The sequence below is a fragment of the Brassica rapa genome, chromosome A07 (assembly GCF_000309985.2).
Source record: "Brassica rapa cultivar Chiifu-401-42 chromosome A07, CAAS_Brap_v3.01, whole genome shotgun sequence".
Lineage (NCBI taxonomy): Eukaryota > Viridiplantae > Streptophyta > Magnoliopsida > Brassicales > Brassicaceae > Brassica > Brassica rapa.
In genome coordinates this window covers 1,860,862-1,883,484 of record NC_024801.2, presented here as the reverse complement: position 1 = coordinate 1,883,484, position 22,623 = coordinate 1,860,862, and the positions used below count along the sequence as shown (strand labels likewise).

General features: G+C 31.2%; 1 protein-coding gene across 1 annotated transcript; it reads right to left on the bottom strand.

The window, feature by feature from the left end:
* Positions 1-14,891: 14,891 nt before the first annotated feature.
* Positions 14,892-16,828, bottom strand: LOC103828402 (transcription factor HBI1). Its single transcript, XM_009104003.3, has 6 exons — positions 16,214-16,828; positions 15,918-16,136; positions 15,700-15,834; positions 15,546-15,617; positions 15,312-15,455; positions 14,892-15,224 (listed from the first exon to the last, which is right to left on the bottom strand). The coding sequence occupies exons 1-6, from the start codon at positions 16,586-16,588 to the stop codon at positions 15,156-15,158; spliced, it is 1,014 nt and encodes a 337-aa protein (XP_009102251.1). The 5' UTR covers positions 16,589-16,828; the 3' UTR covers positions 14,892-15,155.
* Positions 16,829-22,623: the final 5,795 nt, after the last annotated feature.

Sequence of the window (22,623 nt, the reverse complement as noted above, 5' to 3'; positions counted from 1 at the left end):
GGTGGGGTAGAGTTTTTGGAATTTGAAATTTAGGATTCTAATAAATATTTAAATAAATACTTAAAAAATATATAAAAAATTTGAAAAAATAGTTTCAAACATAATTTTCGTTTATCAAAAAGAAATTAAAAAATAAAATAAAAAAATTTGTAGAAAAACTTTCCAAAAAATTTTTTTTTTTAAAAAAGTTCAAATTTGAAAAAGTATAATACGAAAACATTTTTTTTTTATATTTATTTATTTATTTATTTATTTATTTATTTTTTTTGTTTTTTTATTTAAATAATGATTTATTATATATATAATAACAAAGGCATAAGAGTCTTTTGCCACTTAATGAAAAAACTATTTTTGAAAATGTCTCTTTAGTGGTGGTAAAAATGAAAAGTGGTACCATGAAAGTGGTAAACATGTAATTTCCCCTATTATATATAGAGAGAGCAAGAGTACAAAAGTCTTTTGTCTGTTAATGAAGAATGTATTTTTGAAAATGTCTTTTTATTGATGGTAAACATGAATAATGATACCCACAAAGTGGTAAACATGAAAATTGTCCATAATTTACGGCTTTAATTTTTTTTAATTATTTCCTTTTAACATAAAAAAACTCTATATTGTTACGTATTTTGGTCTCTTTAGTAAAGTTACTAGTACATATATTTAAAATATCTAATATTTAGAACAGATTTTTTTTTTTGGAAAAATCTTAAGTGAAATATTTTTTAATATATGAAGTTAATTTAACAATCAACTTGACAAGTTGTAAACAACAGGGTTCAAAATCCATGAGGTAAGACCCATCTCTTTTACTAATTTCATTTCTTGCATCAACGAATTAAACTGCAGAATAAGTTACTCGATATTTAGTTTTGGAAATTGCCAAAGATACCACATTCATAGTACTACTTTTCATGTAAACACTAACCAATTTTACCCTCACTTTTAATGAATGGTAAAAGACGTTTATAACCCTAGGGTTAACTAATCTGTCTCTCGGAGTAAAGCAAGTTGTGCATGCAGCCTTTAAATCCACCTCCTACTAGTGTTGTGTTCCTTGTGTTCTAGTTTCTCGGGTCTCTCCTTTCAAGCCCGTCTCGGCTCAACTTTCCATCCGGCTACTACAAGTTTGTATCGATATTTGAAGTCATGTTCTTTCCAAAGCATAACGGTTTCAAGTTCGATTGATTTCTGCTTCTATGGTTTTTACCTTGTTTGCCTTGGAAGTATGTTTTAAAGGATTTACAGTTTGTTCATCACATCTTGTAAACTTCAACAGTTCATTTCTGAAATGATATTTACAATTTAGCAAAAAAAAAATTAGGATTCTAATAAACATATAAATAAATACATAATATAATATATATATTTTTTAAAAATAGTTTCAAAAATAATTTTGGTTTTCAAAAAGAAATTTTGAAATTTTTTTAAAAAAAAATCAAAAACAAAATTTATAAAAAAGTTTGGATTTGAAAAAGTATAATTCGAAAACATAACTTTTTTATTTTTATTTTATTTAAATAATTATTTATTATATATATATACAGAACAATGGTACAAGAGTATTTTACCACTTAATGAAAAAAATATTTTTCAAAATCTCTCTTTAGTAGTGGTAAATATGAATAACAATACCAAGAAAGTGGTAAATATGAAAATTTCTCATTTAGTTTTTGCATTAAAACAACATGTATCTATATCTACCTCCACTACTGTACTACTGCTAAGTATAGCACTTTCATTTGTCTTTTTTTTTTTTTTTTATCAAAAGCGCTTTTATTAGTCTAAGATGCGTCTATTTGACAGAAAAAATAGCATACAAGTTTCCAACAATGTCCCTTATTAAACTCTACAGAATAGCCTTCAATAAGAAGATATGACAATGATGGTACTTAATTTTTTTTAAAAAAACTTTACCTATTACATTTTACTTCTCAGTATTACTAAAAATTAATTATAATCACTAAGCTTTCAAAAACCAATGAAACATAATATTTATAAGATACTAAAATAAATGCTTTTGTGAAATATAATAATATGGAGTCATATATAATAAATAGTATAAAAGTGTTAACAAAATATTTTTTTTAATAAAATATAATAATTGCTATTAAAATCTAATATATAAAAAGTTTATTCATGGTATTGTGAAACATATAATTGTAGAAACTAAAATGAAAGTAAATTGTGTGACAAGGAAGTGAATAGTACACCCTCAAATTGAAGAGGTAAAAAATTGTTGGAATGCAAGGGAAAATTGGGTAATTGGACCATGTTGAAAAATGAATTGTCTCTTTATACCTTTGAGTGCATTGCTTTTGTCCCAATATAAATTTGATTTTATAAATACATAAGTAACCCTAAAATTAACAAATAACATAATTTATAAATCTTAAATATTAATAATACTTATTTAAAAAAACAATACTCATTAAAAAGACCTAAAAGACTAAGAATATTCGTCCCTTGTTTACCCGATTCCAAGGTGAGTAATCTGCCTCATTTTTCTTTATCAACAATGAATCTCCAGTCATTATTCACATTCCATTTCCATGCACCACATGTTAGATAGATATGAACATTTGATTTGATGAAAAAGAGATATGAAAAAAAGGAAGAAGATCGTTAATTAACTAAATGCAACACTATAATCTTTATCGATTCCAAGGTGAGTTTTTATACTAATATTTGTTCATTAAATGGTTTTAACATTTTGCAACACTATAATTTTTATCGATTGTAAAATGACGAATACAAATGTTGTTCTCTTAAATGTATCATTGTTGTTGAACAGTTAACGTATTACAACTCATTTTAATTATTTTTAAGACTTCATATGCACAAAAAGAAATTAATTGCGGCTGACACAAATCATAAAAACCAGATAGGCAACATCAACTGTAAAATGACGAAAGGAGATTAGGTTTTCTGCTTTCGATTTGTTTACTATTGACTCTCCATAAGTGATTTCATTTTCTAACTCTATTAATTTGTGCTTTTGTTCTCATTTATGTTCCACTAATATGAGTTATGTTTTTTTAACTTCTTCTGTGAATTTCGTGATTACATGTGTCAATTAAAAAAGATGGACATCTGTAAAAATGAGTTTCACTCCATATACATATTTAAGAATAAAAAAATTGAAGAAAATCACCGGAAAACTCTATTTACAGGTTAGTGTTCAAATATAATATATCAAGCTGTTATAGAATATAAATACAGACTCAAAATAAAAATGTTTGTCTAGTATATATTCACTAGTTAGGTTTAAAAATCATTTAATTCTAGAACAACGAAACAAATTACTTATTTTATTAACGTATGCTTTTGAGGTTTAGTTACTTGAGAGCATATAGATAAAAAAATATATATATAATACTTTATCATTCTAGTATATGTAAACTCTGTATAAAGTAAGAACTATTTGATTTATTAAATGATAAACTAGAAAACTTATGGTAAATAGTTCAAATCTCTCATTCTTACAATTATAATACCTAGATATAGTATCATGAAGAGAAAAAAATTAGACGAATGAACAAATCTCTCATTCTTCGAACAAACTAAAAAGGAAGTGATTGGAATCTTGTCATGATATTTCTTTGAAAGCTTTTTAGAAATAAAAATCAAGAATAAAATATTTAATCTGAATGAAATAATATATATAGTGCTTCCAATATTAAAAATTCTTTCGATTTGAAAAAGTATGTTTATGAGATTGTCAGGATCAAATAACATATTAGAAACCACTTATTGTTTTTAAATAAATATTATGGGAAATTGCCAAAAATGTCTCAAAACTTGATTTTGAATACAAAGTGTACCATAAATTCAATCAAATGCAAAAGTAACTCAAAAGGCTTGTAAATGTACAACAACATCCTTATGACCAAAAAAAAAACATGTATTGAGTTTTACCATTATAACCCTCAGCGTGAGAAGACTTCTTTGAAAGTCTTTTCGTTCAGTAGATCTTTAAAATAATTTAAAAACTTTATAAAATATATTTTGATGGGAAAAAATTGTAATCATGTAATAATAAACATTTCTAAATGATGTACATTTAGTTTTACTAAAATTGAATTATTTTCAACATAGATGAGTGAATGTAGAGAACTCATGATAGTCCTTGGTTTAGGGTATGGTAACATATATTATAGTATTATTGGTATTTTTAGGGTTAGATTTTAAAATCTAGAAAATTTGATTTATGTGTATAGTGATTATCTAATAACTTTATTTAAACACTTTCTAAGTATCTTAAAAGGTTAAGAAAATGTTTTTTCTTAGTTATTTGATTATAGGATCTGAAAGACTCACAAAAGACTTCTCAAGAAGTCTTCTGAGATATCCCGCCTAAATTTTAGTAGAATTCTTCTGAAAGATGATTTTTTACAATTGACCAAAGTTTGTCGGAAATTTGATTTTTTATAGACGACTTATCGGGAAAGACTTCTGAAAGTCTTGTCAATGTTGCAATAAGTCTACCTGAGATACTTTTGCAATTGACTATATTTGACTTTTCCAGAGAAGTCTTCTATAGAAATATTCTCTCGTAACCAAAAGTTTTACCAAAACCCGAAATAAAATTTAAGAAGACTTCTATAGAAGTTTTTCCCGAGAAGACTTCCCAAGAAATATTTTATAGAAGTCAAATTTCTGACAAACTTTGGTCAATTACACAATTAACCTGTTTATCCAAGAAGATTTCTAGTCTTCTATGGGATTTTTCGGTTTTTTTTTAATAAAGAAAAGTTAGAAGACTTCTAGGGAAATCTTCTTGATGGAGAACACATCTAGCGAAGTCTTCTGAAAGTTTTACCGAAGTCTTCGCGAACAGATCTCAGAAAAAAAAACGATTTCATACCTTGAACCTGTGAAATGACTTGCTTAACTTTTCCAAGCACCCATAACTTCACTACAAAAGTTACCAAGTCGTTAATGACCACAAATAGTGAGCTTCAATGTCTTTATGAACCTTACAAAGTTTGAAATCAAAATCTTGGGTTTTTTGGATGTTTTTGAAGAGAAAGTGAAAGAGATGTAATTTGTGTACATATTAAACAATGAGATATGAAGAGTAAAATCTGAAACTTTTGTGCATTAAAAGCTTCAAATTGGTTGTTCATGGTGGTTTTTGATGGCAATGGAAATATCCTTTATATACTAAAGCGCAAGTCGTCTTACGAATCAGAAATTGACATGTGGCATAATTTTGTAAAAAAAAAGTTTTATGAAAAATCTATACGTTCTAAATTTTTTTTAAACTGTAAAAAAACATAAATCCCTTGATTTTCATTTTATCACCACTGCCACGTTCAAATTTAAAAATAAAATAATTATTATATTTAAATTTCATGTTCATATTCCGTTATTTTTTCACACGACCTCAAACAATTTTAACTCTATATAACTTTCAAGCAACTGATTTTGTTCTCCATCTTCTTCTTCTTTTTTTGCTTGAAAGTTATATAGAACAAATTTTACGCCCGCATATGTGGGCGAAACACCTAGTTGTAAATAATTGATGAAGATGAAGATGATAAGGTAAAAAACTCATTAAAAAAAAGTAATGGTATTTTCGTGAATAACTCGAAATTCTAGGGTGAATAAGGAAAAATAAAGTTTCAAAAAAAGTATGAGTTATTTTTGTGTTTGACTTGAAATTTTAGGTTATATTTGAAAAAGCCGTAAATATTAATAACATATTTTAAAAAATAATTTGGATGCATAAAAGTATATACATTAGAGTAAGCACATAAATCAAAATCAATACTTTTTGTTTATTTACAATCATGTTTTTTGTAAATAAATCAAAACAATCATTTAATTTAATTTATATGGTATATAATTAAACTTTAGTGATATTGACATAGAAATATATAGTATATTTTAACATAAATATTTATTATTGACACTTCTTACTCTTATGATTTCATTAACATTTGTATATTTGTTGTAACAAAAATTTAAACCGTTAATCATAAATTTTGTAATGTAAGATTTATCAATACAAACTTCAAAATTAAAATATTAAGATCTCAATAATTTTTTAATGCAAATTTAATATTAACATATTTATATATTTTATATAGTATATAATTTAATTTAAATTATATATATATATATATATATATATATATAATCAGTCCCTATCTTCGTGGTGTGTTAATTGCAAGGATTCGGGATGGGATGAAGCTAAAAAAACGCCAGTCACTATCTGAATGACTAAACAAATACCAGCTAACGGACCTAAATATATAATGTGAATATCAATTAATGAGACTTCATATTCATACGATTTATGATCATTTGTATCTTGCTTGAATAAAAAAAAAGTTAAACCATTGATCACAAAATTTTCAATGTGAGACTTTTACCATTTTTAGTAATTTATAATCATTTAAAAAAAGTCAAAATATAACATCTAATAAAAAATCTAAGTTTTTTATTATATGCTTAATGTGATTGTTTAATTTAATTTAATAATATAAAATTAAAAAAAAAAGAGCGGATACAAAAATTATTGTCAAATATGTATATTCATAATCTTTAATTGTCATATATATATATTAATCATATTAGGTAATTCCATATATTTTATTTAAAGAAATAATTGAGAATGACTTTTTGTACACTATTAATCAATTTGATAGTTATGTTAATAAAACGTATAATATATATTTATATGGACCATATTATTTTTATAAAGATTCTAAGAATCATTCTAGTGATGGCATGTGAGTACGAAAACATGTTGTAATGTTACATGATTAATATATAAGAGATAATTATTTTCATTATTATAAGAGTAATTATGTTTAAAACTGACCAATTTATACAAAAGTAAATGAACAAATACATTCTCATTATGGCCTATTTTTCCAATTTAAAAACCCTTAAAATAGAGAATAAGGGGTTGTCGAAGATGTTTTAATAGCATCCTCAAATATGGATTTAGTCTGATTTGCATCTCCCTCTTTTATTGTTTCGAAAATTCCGTATGTGAAATATTTTTTGGTGCAAATTAGAACTTTTATCTAAATGTCAAATTGTACCTCGGACGGAGAACTTACGGACGGATAGCTTAGCACGCAGTGCTAGGAAACAACTGTTTTTCGTCATTCACATGGATGCGGAGTTACCAATTTGGTTTACAGAGTCAATATGAGTCTGTGAATGTCTTGTTGTCAAAAAAAAAAAAAATCTAACAGTGTCAAATTGTAGAATTAATAAACTTATTCAATTTTGGATCTTATTGTTTTTTCTTTCACTGGAAATTTCATGCTTATATATAAAAACTTAGGTTTATGAACGTACGGAACCAAAAAGAAGAACTTAAGACAAACCAGAACCCAAGACAGCACATGGCTTTTTTTTTTGTTTTTTTTGTCACGAAAGCTTATATTAAACTAAAAATCAAACGGGTTCAAACGATTACAACCGGAGTTAATCTCAACGGCTAGACAATAAACGAAAAGTAGAGCGATAAGTGTGTTAAAGGGGCGAAGATACCCGTAGAGATGCTTCACTTGAAACCCTGAAACTGATGTTCCGAAGAACATACTAAAGTCGGAGTATGAACCGACGACGGGGGACCCTAAACAGCACATGGCTTACTTGTGCCTTCTGGACACAGAAAAAACATTAAGTCTTGATGTACTCTTAAAACGCTGAGCCACTAAATCATGGAGCACACCTTTCTTCTTCAATCATGTCCCTTAACCAGTTTGGGGCACCCGATGCCACATAAGACTGGACTTTTTGCTCTGATGTTACGCTTTTTGCAATCAGAAAAGCGCCTTTATTTGCCACTATGGATACAGCCGACATCTCCCAATCCGTGCATCTACGCAGAGCTTCTCGAATCTCGGACCCATAAGCTCTAAAGGATGGCCAGGCTCTCGGTCTTTTCACTGCACCTACTATCTCCGATGCAAAGATCACCTTCTCCATTTGATGAGACCCAATACTCTCTACTGCCCACACAATTCCAATAAATTTTGCCTCCACAGATGAGCTAATCCAACTGAAAGCTCTTCTACTATGTAACACCACCTCTCCTCTGCTGTTTCTAAAATGTAATATTGGCGTGTCTTGGATTTCATTGTTAATAATTTTGCCACATCATACGTTAATAATTTTTTTTTAAACAATTAAAACATGATATTGATTAAAAAAAATTATTGACGTTTCTTAAAACAGGTAAACTACCCATGATCCTTCATTTTTCATAATCTTTTATTTCTCCTATTAATTTTTTTTACACCAAACTCCATATTTTATTATATTGATTCAAACAAGTTAGCCTTGGGAGCCAACCATACCGGAATCAGAGGGTTTACATGGGAAAATTTTAAATTTACGAGCACCTTTTACAAGGAAGTTATTCTTTACATTTGAGTTGCGAGCAATATAAGATAGAAAAAAAAAGTAATAGAGGAGCGTCAATGAACAAATTCATTCCATTTCGAGATCAGAGATGACCATTCTTTCTCATCATTGATCAAATTTACCAGCTGGAGACAATCCGATTCAAAATTCATTCACATGATTTCTAGATGCAGATAATACTCCATTGCCTATAAAAAGAAGGATAACTCCGCATGCAGGTGGATTTCTCCTATTACTATATCTTTAAATTTTGACACAAACCACATACGACAACAAAACTATCAATTGTTTGAGAATAGAATAGGAAAAGTAGATCAAATTTTAAGACAAAATTAAATGGAAGTAATTTTGATGTTTTAGTAATGTAGTATGTGAGTTTGTCATTGATGTCATATATATTTTAAAGGTATAGTAGTAGCATACATTAAAGTAGTAAATAGTAAATACCACCTATTCTCAAACTAATTATTTTCCATAGTTATGTACTGATATTTTCTCTTGATTTGCTCTTGTAGAAGGTGTCTCCCTGTTACATGTTGTTTTTACTGTTTAATTAGATTAGTAAAAAAAAAAATTGTTTGCAATTGGAATACTGAATGTAATAAGACAAAGACATGTTGCAGGTTAAGAACTGAGAGAAAAAAACACTCAAAACTTAATGAAGGAAAAAGCTTCTAACTAATATTTGTGTTCAGCGAGATAATTAACATTTTAAGATCAATGGAATTTGTATAACAAATCTAACTTAAATTTTATATGTTTGTGGTTAATCAATGATAAATGTGTGTTATTGGTTTGTTTATTCATATTCATCTCCCTCTATTAAATCAAAGTTATATTATACATGTAGTTTTAGTTAAATATATCTGAAATTTGGTCTTTTGTAAAAAAAATTCCCGATTTTACCAAAAAAAAAAATAATTCTCTGTCAATACTAATATAATATAAATAATAAATAGATATATTTGTAAATGTTTACAAAAAAAGATTGTATACAGTTATAAGTACTTTACTAGAAATGAATAAACGAAATTTCATGTATTCCAAAATGCAAAGAAAAAATACTTTTAATTCTTGTGATAATAAGACCTCATCTGTATCATTTCTAGAGTTTCAAATAATATATAAATAAATTCTAATAATTGACAAAGTAGAAAGATAAAAAAAAAATCTCATAGGAACCGAAAGACAAAAGAAGGTCCACTTTGGTTAGAAATCTCTGTAAGACTGTAACCACAATGATGCCCACTCTTTGTGGTTCTCATTCATCATCCTTCGATCCTTTCAAAATCTCTTAACTACTCTCATTCTTCAATTTTCATATTTGTTTATGGATAATATCTAACAGATCCTGTCAAAATCAGACAGTTCATAGATTAGATCATTGGTAGGAAAAATTATATGAGAAAAGAACATTGACCCACTTGTTAGCTTGAAAGCTACTTTTAGAAAAACATATTTTGATAATATTTTTGGTCAATTATACATATCACTATAGTCTATAGTAGTATACTAATAATAGATTTATAGTACATTGATAAAGTTGGAAAACAAATTAGTAAGCTGAAAGTTATCAAGCCAACAAATCTAACACCGATATGCAAGAAAAAGTAGTTGTGATCTGTTTATGTATTTAAATGCATGAAGAATTAAGAAAATCTAGCTAGAAAATTTATTGGTGGTAAGCTAAATATGTAAGTATATCATTTAGGGCTGGAATTTTTAACCGAACCAAACCGAAAAAGGTTTTCAGTTAGTTTGGTTCGGAAGTTCGGTTCAGTTTGGTAAACAAAAAAATGGTTTTCGGTTTGATAATCGGTTTGTTCGATTTTCTAAAAAATAATAATAATTTCAAACAATAACAATTTTAACCAAAATTCCGAATCGAAATAACCAAAAAACCGAACCAACTAACTAAAATTTGAACCAAAATAACCGAAATAACCAACTTTTTGAATTTTATTCAATTTTAAACTGAAAACTTAACCAAACTAACCAAATTTTGACCGACCATAACTAGCCAAATTTTGAGCTGAACGACCCAAACTACCCGAATAAACCGAACCCGCAAGCCTGATCAGCAAAGAGACCGACTATGTCACTTTTTAGAAATATTTCTAAAAAGTGACATAGTCGGTCTCTTTGCTGATCAGGCTTGCGGGTTCTCGTAAATTTACGTCGACTTTACAAGAATCTTACGAGGAAATTTACAATCAACGTCAGTTCATCGTAAAATAACGAGGAAACGATTTCCTCGTAAAAACCACGTAACGTAACTTCATTTTCACGAGGAAAAACTGTTTCCTCGTAAGCTCGACGTAAAAATAGCGTCTTCTTTACGAGGAAATATTTTACGTTTACTTAACGAGGAATTTTTGAGCACCCACTTTGTAATTGTAACACGTTTTTTTGTTTCGGCTACCTTACTGAATTCCACATAATCATGAGTAATGAAAATGATGATGTTTCTGGTGATGACGAGAATGTCGATGTATCCGATTGATGTATTTGTGTTTTAATATGATTGATTTTCATACTTAATGCATGTGATTTGATGGATTTAATCATGGAAATCTATTTATATAATTTAATTTTGTGTAATGGGGTTTGAATTAGAAAGAAGAGATTGAGATTATTAGTTAGAGAATTGTGGTTTTAGAATTTGGGGTTTGGAATGGATAGAAGAGATTGAGGTTAAAGGGAGGATGTGGTTGGGGTTTGAAATATATGAAGTAGAAGATAAGGAAGATAAGGAAGATGGGTTTTGGGGTTTCAGATTTTTGGGATTTAAACATAAACATAGTTATTTCCTCGTAAATTGACGAGGAACTTACGACGATTCTTAAAAATAAAGAACGCATCACTCGTTAATTCCACGTAAGCAGAAATTGTCGTAAAGACCTCGTAATAAAAAAATGCGGGCCTCGTTCATTCCTCGTAAAAAATAAAAGCGCGCCTCGCTAATTCCTCGTAAATTAACGACGATGTCACGAGGAAACGAAACGGGAATAAATTGGTTTGTCGTGATCAAAGTTACACCTCGTGGACGAATCACCAGTGGAGAAGAACCACCATTGCAAGAAGAACAAATAGATGAAGTCGAGGTACCTGAACAACAAATTGATGACATCCTTCTCATTGATCCGCATAATCATGAGTACGAAGATATTACCGACGATGCCACAGACGAAGCTGTTGAAGACGAGTTTAATGAAAATGATGATGTTTCTAGTGATGACGAGAATGTCTATGTATCCGACTGATGTATTTGTTTTTTAATATGATTGATTTTCAGACTTAATGCATGTGATTTGATGGATTTAATCATGGAAATCTATCTTATATAATTTGATTTTGAGTAATGGGGTTTGATTAAGAAAGAAGAGATTGAGATTATTAGTTAAGGAATTGTAGTTTTAGAATTTGGAGTTTGGAATGGATAGAAGAGATTGAGGTTAAAGGGAGGATGGAGTTGGGGTTTGGAATATATGAAGTAGAAGTTAAGGAAGATGGTGTTTGGGGTTTCGGATTTTAGGGATTTAAACATAAACGTAGTTATTTCCTCGTAAATTAACGAGGAACTTACGACGATTCTTAAAAATAAAGAACGCAGCACTCGTTAATTCCACGTAAGCAGAAATCGTCGTAAAGACCTCGTAATAAAAAAACGCGGGCCTCGTTCATTCCTCGTAAAAATAATAGCGAGCCTCGCTAATTCCTCGTAAATTAACGACGATGTTACGAGGAAACGAAACACGGGCCTCGCGAGTTCCTCGTAAATAAAAACACGGGCCTCGCGAGTTCCTCGTAACTTTACGAGGAATTTATGACGTTTCATAATTTCCTATATATACACGCGAGTTCTCACTTCCCATTTTGTCTCAACTTCCTTTCCCTTTTGTAGCTATGGTACGCTCTCTATTTCCTCTCTAATTTGATTAGTTTAGGTAGATTAGGTGGTTAGTGTTGAGAATTTAGATAGTTTTACGGATCTTATGTTAATTAGTGTTGATTAGGTGGTTAATGTAGGGAACTTTGTTAGATTTATAGAATTTGTTAATTATAGAATTTGTTAATTATTGTTGATGTTAATTTTAGGCGAGTCATCATCCGACATACATGCCGACGCGGATGTAGAGAGGAGGAGTGAGGAATTTTACCGGAGGATGAACGACCCTTAGTTTTTTTTTCTTTCCGTTGGTTGTATTATAAATTCAAAAATTATTTATGTATAAATTATTTTCGTATTTAATATTCTTTTTAATTTAGATTTTTATTAAATAATTAAATAATTTTTTTTTAATCTGGAAAGTATAAAGTCGAAGTAAATTCGTAGCTAAATTACGACAACCTTACGTGGAAATTTTACGAGGAATTAACGAGTAAAAGATTTACGTGAACACTACAAGGAAAGATTAACGAGTATTTGACGTGGAAACATTTACGTGTTATTTACGAGGAAATGTTTTCAAGGTATTTACGAGGAAATGTAGCGTCCCCCTTACGTGGAAGGGTTACGTGGTTTTTACGACGAATACTTTGCTTCGTCTTTACGAGGAAATGTTTTCTCGCTAGTTTACGACGAATTAGCGAGGAAATATGCGTTACGACGAACGTATAACGACGAAACGTGTTTCCTCGCTAATTCCTCGTAAAGCTGATTTTACGACGAACTTACTACGAATTTCGCCGTCGTTAATGTTGTGTTTTCTTGTAGTGAATGTTAAAAATCAATATCATCATTCGTATATCCATTGATATTGCTTTTGATCACTAACATACAATATGGGGGGTTTAATTCAGATGGTTAAAACATTAAATTACATGTCATGATAATATGCTGTGATAACTAAAGCTTAGGCACTAAGCAATTTTGAGTAGAAAGATGCCTTTTAATGGGCTTACAAATGACAATTGATTTACTGGTGTTTAATGCTAGTTATCAGTTAATCTCCGATTTTGCTCGTTTTGTCATTGTTACTTAAGTGGTTACAGTTTTGCTAGTCCCTAAGAGATGATTCACATTTATGCTTATGTAATAGTTTGTCTTTGATAATCCCTTATATATTAATTGAGAAACACTACAACATTGTTTTGTAGCCACGTGTCACAATGAGAATGTAATTCAGATTTCGTAGAAAAATAAGTTGGTCCATCTTAACTTATATTATACTTTTTTATAAAACTAACTATTAAATTGATAAATAGTGTACAAAAGAATATTCTCGCACTTTCTTTAAATAAAATCTACGGAATTATCTAAAATAATTAATGTATATATGATAATTAATGATTATGAATGATAAATATTTGATAATAATTTTTGTCTCCTAGCTATTTTTTTTTAATTTTATATTATTAAAAGATATTAAACAACTACATTAACTATATAATAAAAAATATTTTTTCTTATATGTTATATTTTGAATTTTTAAAACGACTATAAATTATTAAAGATGTTAAATGTCTCACACTGAAATTTTGTGGTCACTGGTTTATTTGTTTTTTGGTAATAATGAGATACAAATGATCATAAATTGTATGAATATGAAGTCTCATTTACTAGACATTCTATTATATATTAATATAGTTTAAAATTAAACTATATAACATAGAAAAATATTTAAATATGATAATTTCTAAATTTGTATTGAAAAAGTATTGAAACCTTAATATTTTAATTTTGAAATTTGCATTAAAAAAATCGCACATTAGAAATTGTGTGTTTATCATATGAGTATGAGTTCTCAATAATAAATATTTATATTAAAATATACTATATATCTATGTCCATGTCATTGAAATTTAGTTATATACCATATAAAATAAAAAATGATTGTTTTGATTTGTTTACCAAAAAGATATGGTAAATAAAAAAGATGTATTGTTTAGATTTATGAATTTACTCTAATTTAATTATAAACATAATACGTAAATAAATACAAATAGATAATAATATATTAAAATTAGTTTTATATATAACATTTATTCCGCACATTGCGCGGGTCTTAAGTTAGTTCTGTAATGATTTTGTGAACTTGTTTGAATATCAATAAAATGGTTAAGTATGCAAAAAAAATAAAAAACTGGCCGCTTAGACACTGTATATTCGAGGTTCCAATTATTTTTGACGATCTCAGTAACTCATGGTGACCTTGTAATGAATTCTGATAGCAATGGACTAGAAGGCCGCCTAATAGACAAATGACTACATTTAGTTGACAATGCTATCTTAGAAAGATTGGGATTTTACAAGTTGCAGAAAAAGAAATAAGAAAAACATCAATAATATGCTTCAATATTATTATATATCCAACAAGGAATTGTAGTCGCCACAAGAGTTGTCTCTTTCTTCTACTACACATATATATCTATAAGTCCTGTAAAACATAGTGTTTTTTTTTTTTTTTTTTTTTGACGTCGAACGGCCATTCTATTACTCAAGCTTGAGGTGGTCTGGGTAACCAGACCGGAATAGAACAACCAATGCGTAAACATAGTGTTTATTTACTCTTTTCCTCTCTCTCTCTATATATTATCTTATAAACCAAGATTTATACAAAGATTGATGGTGACAAGACCATTAAATTGCTGTCTCCAGTTCTTCTGGTTTAAATATCAGAAAACAAGGATCAAAAGATAATGCAAAAGCTGAAAAATATTCCATGAACACGTAGTTGTCCCTTTTATCCGCATATAAAGTAGAATATGGTTCTGAATCTGATCCTGATGATGTCAACTTCATTGCTTCAATGAATATTTTCTTAGTACTGAAATCCGAGGCTAGATGTGTTGTAGAGACTCTGTGATTGAGTTTCCCAGCTTGCAGATGGCTGAAACAAAGAGATAAAAGAGACAGGTTACTTCTCAGACAAGTAACAAGAACTCAGAGAAGTTTTCAGATTGATAAATGTTCTTACAGCTTCAATAGTTGTTGCTTGGTTCGGGTTTATCACTGATAAATCTAGAGATCCTTGCTGATCCAGCGGAAACAATGGCGCATCAACCATTAGTGATGGCTTTGAAGCAACTACTACAGGAAGATTTGTAAAGTACGCCTGAAACTGAAATTTCATAACAAATGAAAAAGCTTTATTATCATAAGTTCTTGAATAAGAACAGTTTGATCTTGAGGGTCTAGAGACTGGCTTCACCTGTTTTACAGATAAGTCCTCCATAGCAAGCTCGAGTTCTGGGTTTAGGACAGCCAGTTTCATCGACAAGAACTGCAAAAGTTTGTCACTTAGAAGATTTAGACTTCTAAATTTGGTTAATGGTGAAACAGAGAATTATGGTTTCATTACTTACCTCAACTTGCCTCTGGAGAGATTGAACATAATTAATTATCTCATCAAGCATACCAGCTCTTCCAGTGACTTTGTTGCATCCAGGGACAAGATCTTGCAGATACTTCATCTTCTTGCTGATCTTTTCTCTTCTTGCCTGCCAAAGGAAATATCCAATTAAAACCCTAGAATTATCTTTTGACTTGTAGCACAAGAAAATTGGTTGAAACATTTTTTTACCCTTTCTGCTAAACTGTGTCTGTCGGTTGCTTGGCCTCGACGAGCTCTCACGTGGATATAATCCAATTTCTGGTTCTCTGAAGCTGCCTTTGATTTCTGCTTTGAAGTTTCTGAAGATGCTTCCGTGTTACTCAAGTTTGATTTTACTTTCATGTTTAACTCAGTCTCAGCCTCTACTTTGATCTTCTTCTCTGTCTTTTCCTCTTCCCTTGTCTTAACCTGAGACATAATTATATTAGAAACATCAAACCCATGTTTCAAAACATACTTTTAAACCAAAATTAGATCTAGCAAACCTCTGATTTTCTCTTGTTTTTCAAGGAAATAGTTATGTTTTCTTCACTGTTCTTCAACATTACCCCCACTGTATCGGCTTGATCCATCTGGCAGCTATTTGTTCTTGAAATGCAGCCATCCATAGCTTCATGTGAAGGACCAAAACCCATGCTATAGTTTGGTCCAAAACCAGATCCAAGCATTTGAAAATGGCTAAAGGTATTCTGCAACAACTCATCATTGTTGGTTCCATGGAACTGAAGAAGTTCAGGTGAAGCATTAGTAGTGCTCAGAACTTGTTGTTGTTGTTGTTGCAGCCATTTAAGCCTTTCAAGTACAGACACATCCATGGAGCTCAAGGACATGCTTTCTAGAGAGACAAGACTTTCCAACATATCGTTCTCTGCAAAAAATCTCTAAACTTGAATTTACGGATTTGATCTTTAAAGTGAGACCAAAAGTACAAACAGAATAGAGGACGGGGAGAAACGCTCTGATTTTGTGTGTGAGAGTGTGTGCTTAAAGCAAGAGATGATTTGCTATAAATGTATGAGGAGAGATTTAGGTTTATGTAATGTTGTTTGGGTAGGTTGCTTAGAAGAGATGAAAGAGGTTGGAGAAACTAATCCATTGATATCATTCTGCTTAGCTTTAAATAGAAAGCAACATTGACCCACACACATAGGTCCCCTACTGGTTTATGTTTTCTATTTTCCCTTTTAAAATGTTTATTTTTACTTACTTCTTTGTTACATCTTATTGCTATACATAAATACCCCCTTACCAGTATAACATGTCACCATACATTTTAAAACGATTATGAAATGGAAAAGAGTATTAAAAAATACTGTTATTATCTTTCATGAACGTTGAGAGTTAAACAGGTTTTAGAGTTAGTGGATAAATCGGGTCCAGCGTTTAGAGACACTCGACTATGACTAAGAGGAAAATAAAATTAAAAAGGCTCAAGAACTATTTGCATAAAATAGTAGTAAAGATTCGGTATCTAAGGAAGATTGGGACATAAGTTGATAAAAGTAAAGGTTGGGAGCAAAGAAGGTGAGAGGTGAAGCTGTGGGGTCTAAGTGACATAACCCACACCATGTGGGCTTGTCCTTATGAACACTACATTTAGAGGTTCTTTATCCCTTCTTGTGTGTCTATGTTTTTTTATTTTGATTTTTTTCTTTTCTTTTTGCCCTTTCAAGTTGATGAGAGGAGCTTATTATGAAAATAAACGATGAAAAAGACCTTAACACTTATGGTATTTGGGTTGGATGCTTGACTATAAGATCTTCTTTTCTTAACACTAATAGATTAAATTAATACTCTCTCCATTCCATAAAAAAATATCATTTTAACAATTTTCACAGAAATTAATAAAATGATCAAATGTGTTTATGTCTTTAATAATTACATCTATTTAATTAATAGTGTTTGAGAAGTAAAATCATTTATAAGATAAATGCATTTTGCAATTATTATAAAACTCAATTAGGTATAAATCATATTAAAATTCTAAAATGATACTTTTATGTAATAAGGAAAAATATAAAAAAATACTGTTTATAAAACAGAGAAAATATTTTTCAACAAAAACACTAAGGCTTCAATTGGTGACTACTAAAAAATTAAAAAAATGAACAAAATGAAAAAGAAAATTTTATTTGAGGAATTGAAAAATATGAATTTTGGTTCATTTTATTCGTTATCAAAATTGCAGAGGGAATATTTTTTTTATAAATTCATTTATCCATGAAAGATTTAGAGAAAAAAAATGGAATCCACCTTTCAATAATTTGACTAAAATTTTAACATAACTGGTATAAATTTTTAGGAACAAAAAATTTACCACAATTTTTTTTCTTCAACAAGGCACCAATAGATGGATATATAATGTCAGATTTTTTTTTTTGCTGAAATTTTAAATTGATTATCAACAAAAGAAAAAATTACAGGTCACTTAAGTTTATGCTTTCAAAATTGAACACAATCAATAGAAAGAAATGGGGACTTTTCTATGCTAGGTAGGCCTTTGGAGCCATCACTGCATCATCTCATTGTAGAAGGAGGGTTTCCGGTGCCGAAGGCAAGAGATTCTATTCTTGATGGTCTTGTCGATTATACGAACCATGTAAACAGCAGTTTGAGGATTGCCTTAGTGCCGTCTACTGTTTAGTTCCCACCATATGCTATAGATAGAAGTTTGGAGAGCAAGCTTCAAGAGACAAGTATCAGTCTCTTTGCGACGAGTGGAGAGGAGAGACGTGATGGTGATAGACCAGTCAGGGTTCACCCTAGCTCCTAGAAGAAACCCCACAAGATCAAGCCAGATGGTGAACGAGTAGGGACAGGCGAAGAATAATTGGTCCGGTTCTCCACACAGTAGACACAACTGAAAGCAACCCCTTGCTCTGCTCCTAGCTCCAGTAGATAGACGATCCTTGAATGCCATCCATGTTATAAAAGAGTAACGAGGTGTAGCCTGCGGAAACCATACGACTTTGCTCCAGCTCACTGATGGGTATTGTACCCTAATCTGTTTCCATCTTTCCTTGCTGGAGAAGCTTCCCTTGTACTCATCCTCACCATGGCACCAGAGATAACGGTCTGCAGCCGCATTGTCCACCGGATCCGGAGCAGAGATAATGCAGGCTATCATCGCCCGTAGGTGATAGCCACAACATCGACGTATGCTCCACTGTCCAGCAGTCACTGCGTCTGAGACCAGTGCATAGCGAGGTATGCCGAGGACCCTGGTACCTGATTCACCAGCAATGTTGATCAATCGTCCCACACTCAACCAATTATCAAACCAGAACAGTGTTGTTTTCCCATTTCCAACCTCAGACCGTAAGAAAGTAGCTGCTTCGTCTCGAATCTTCAGAAGCTTGCGCCAACTCCAAGAGCCTGCATACTTATCACTAACATCCCAGAAACTATGGGATCACAGCAAGTAAGCTTTCGTCCAAGCTACCCGTAGCGACCCTGAGTTCGTAAGTAGCCTCCAAATCAAGCTTAGGGCGAATATGCGGGACGTGTCCTTTAGACGACAAATGCCAAGCCCTCCTTCTTCCTTAGGCTTACATACCTCCTCCCATGCAACTTTTGTTTTTGTGTGCGTATTCAGCGAACCTGACCAAAGAAACGCACCACACATTCCTTCTATTGTAACAAGACAGCACTGGGGAAGCTGAAAAACAGAGCACCAGAAGTTCGTGATGCTGCCAATCACCGTTTTTACGAGTTGCAGACGACCTGCGTAGGAGAGAGTGCGACTGGCCCAAGAAAGTAAACGCGTACAAATTTGGTCTATCAAAGGCTCGTAATCCAATCTTGTCATTGACATGGTGGTGAGAGGAAGCCCCAGATATTTTACAGGAAGCGACTCAGTGGGAATGCCTAGACGCAGTACCTCATCTTTGAAGGCTTAACTGATGCGACCTGCCATGAAAATAGATGATTTTGCCGGGTTAATTATCAAACCAGAAATGCCTGCAAACTGAGATAGAACACCGAAGATGCCTTGTAATGATGAAGCTTCACCATCAGTAAAGATCATGAGATCATCTGCAAAACTTAAGTGTGTCAAGTTAACCTCACTGCAAGAAGGATGAAAACTGATACTTCCTGATTGGGCAGCTTTGTTGAGCAGTCTTGACAGCACGTTGATAGCTATAACAAAGAGGTATGGAGAGAGCATGCAGCCTTGTCGCAATCCCCGTTCACTCCCAAAGAAACCCTCTAATTCACCATTTACTGAGACTGAAAACACGGCTGTGGAGAGACAGGTGTGGTTCCCCTGGACAAACATATCAGGAATGGCCATAGCTCTCAGGGCATCAGTGATGAAAGACCAACGAACGGAGTAAACGCTTTTGAAATGTCTAACTTGAGCACACTTTGGGCCTTGATTGATGGCTTGTGATAATATTTCACCAGCTCCGTAGCCAATAAAACATTCTCAAGAAGCAATCGTCCCTTCACAAACGCACATTGGTTTGGCTCAATCAATTTCGGCAGAAGAACTTTGAGTCTGTTGGCGAGGACTTTCGAGATCACTTTATACAAGATGTTGCAGCAACTAATGGGACGATAGTCTTTGATCTCTTTTGCATCGTCATGTTTCGGAATAAGCGTGAGAATAGTCGCGTTCACTCCTCTACGCAGAAGACCATACATGAAGAAAGACTGAATAGCCACGACAAAGTCTTGCTTGCTGATAGGCCAAGATGCACGATAGAACTCAACAGGAAAACCGTCTGGACCAGGCGCTTTGTTAGCAGGCATTGAGAACAACACATTCTTGATCTCGGCCTCTGCGATAGATACATGACTAAAGCCGATAGAAACATGTTATTTCTAAAAACAAAGCCCACAAATGATAGTCAAACTAATCGAATTTATTTTCAGGACAAGGCTGGTATAGCACTTTACGAGGATTTGATGGTTTACTAGGGGCCGGGAATGTAAGGGCATGTCTTTCACCTCTCCATTCGGAGGTGGAGGCATTAATTTGGGCAATGGAATGTATGAAGAATTTAAGACAGTCTCAGGTTACATTTGCAACGGATTGTTCTCAATTGGTGAAGATGGTTTCGGAACCAGAAAAATGGCCAGCATTTGGAAGTTACCTGGAGGACATAAAGCTTTTGAGAAGAAGTTTTTTCAACTCAGACATCGTTCATGTACCACGGACGGAGAACCTACGGGCGGATAGCTTAGCACGGAGTGCTAGGAAACAACCGTCTTTCGTTGTTCACATGGATGCAGAGTTACCAATTTGGTTTACAGGGTCAATATGAGTCTGTAAATGTTTGCTGTCAAAAAAAAAAAAAAAAAAAAAAACTAATCGAAATTATACTAGGCCAACTTTTTTTTAAAAGATGGATTGGTTTTAGAAAACATTAAAATCACAAAGCTAATGATTACAAACTATATGTATCGATGCAATAAGTTTATATTACTTGTTAATGGATAAATTAGTAGAGAATTTTATCTATTTAGGTATATAACCAAGGGGTCATCGCTCTCTTCTTCAATTTTTCTGAACCATCAAAAACTCCATTAGAATTTGTATCTTCTCACTTTTATGTTCAGTTGAATAGAGGCTATGCTACATGTTGAAGCATTGGCTTTCAACTCATGGATCACCATTTTCTCGTACATGATCATCATAATTCATAGCTAGCTGATTTTCTCTTGGTTTAGCTAATGCTCTGTTCTTATATCAAGTATTTTGCGATGCTTTTTGCTCAACATTCTCTCTGTACACACACATATATAAATATTCTTATCTATAAAATTAACATTGTAACAAAATAAAATCATCAAACATTGAACATTAAGTACATAGAAGTGGTCTAAGATTAGGCGAATTTTGGAGATATTCAGATTAAAAACAACTCCATGACACTATAACTGTGTGACCTCGCGGTTGTGAGACCATTGTTTGGACCTCATTTGAACATCCAGAAATATGTTCCATCCATTAACTGCACATTCCCTTGAAAGATTAGTTTGTATCATTATATATAGACGAGATACCCTTAGGTTTTTCCAAAAAAATCTTCATCGGTTACAGTTGAATAAAATACCTTCCTTGCATTTCCCATAACAATGTTATTTAATTTAATAGTATGTTTTAAGATAAAATGATATGATTAGATTATGTGCTGTTCTTTTCAAAATATAATACATAGATAAAAACATGGCTTTGGAAAGATTTTGATCTTTGTTGGTTTTCGGCTTTGAAAGAAATGTGTTCTTTGCCGGCTTATGAATGTATGACTGCATTTCACATGTTTTATTATAATATTCAGGAGACAAAAAATGAAATAGCATGTGATTTGCACTATTAACATCTTGTTATTTTTTTACAAATCACGCACAAATTTTTACTACATTTTGAGGTGTGATTGTAACCTTACATAGTACATTTGAATGTATTTAACGAAAAATTTCAACATTATTAACCTAAGCAGTAAAGGTTTATGATTAGTTACTATGTGAATACTCTTTCAAAATGTCTAACTTATGATGTTTTTTTTATCAACATGTTTTGGTGGTATATTTCATTTATTAATTTACAACTGAGACCATTTTTAAGATAAAAATGTTAATTTCTTATAAAACACATGCACTATCAACATTCTTCATACTAAGATTTTGTCAACATATATCTATATATAGTAGAATTTACTCTCTTCTTATATTGCAACCTTAAATAAATTATCTACAATTCTGACACATAAACGAAAATCTTATAATATTGTTGTCTGGTGCTAAAGTTTTCATCTTTTATTATTTAAAACAAATCTATTAACATAAATTTAATAACCTATAAATTATATTCCTTGATTTTTTATTTTCAATCCAACCTAAATTTTACATCAATTTTTAGGTTAACAAATAATAATTTGAAAAATAT

Excerpts from the sequence above, each read along its gene's own strand:
- LOC103828402 (XM_009104003.3), bottom strand. The coding sequence starts at position 16,588 with ATGTTGGAAAGTCTTGTCTCTCTAGAAAGCATGTCCTTGAGCTCCATG. Across the intron at positions 15,618-15,699 it reads CTCTCCAGAGGCAAGTTGAG|TTCTTGTCGATGAAACTGGC; the intron begins GTAAGTAATGAA and ends AAACTTTTGCAG. Across the intron at positions 15,225-15,311 it reads AAGCAACAACTATTGAAGCT|CCATCTGCAAGCTGGGAAAC; the intron begins GTAAGAACATTT and ends TCTTTGTTTCAG.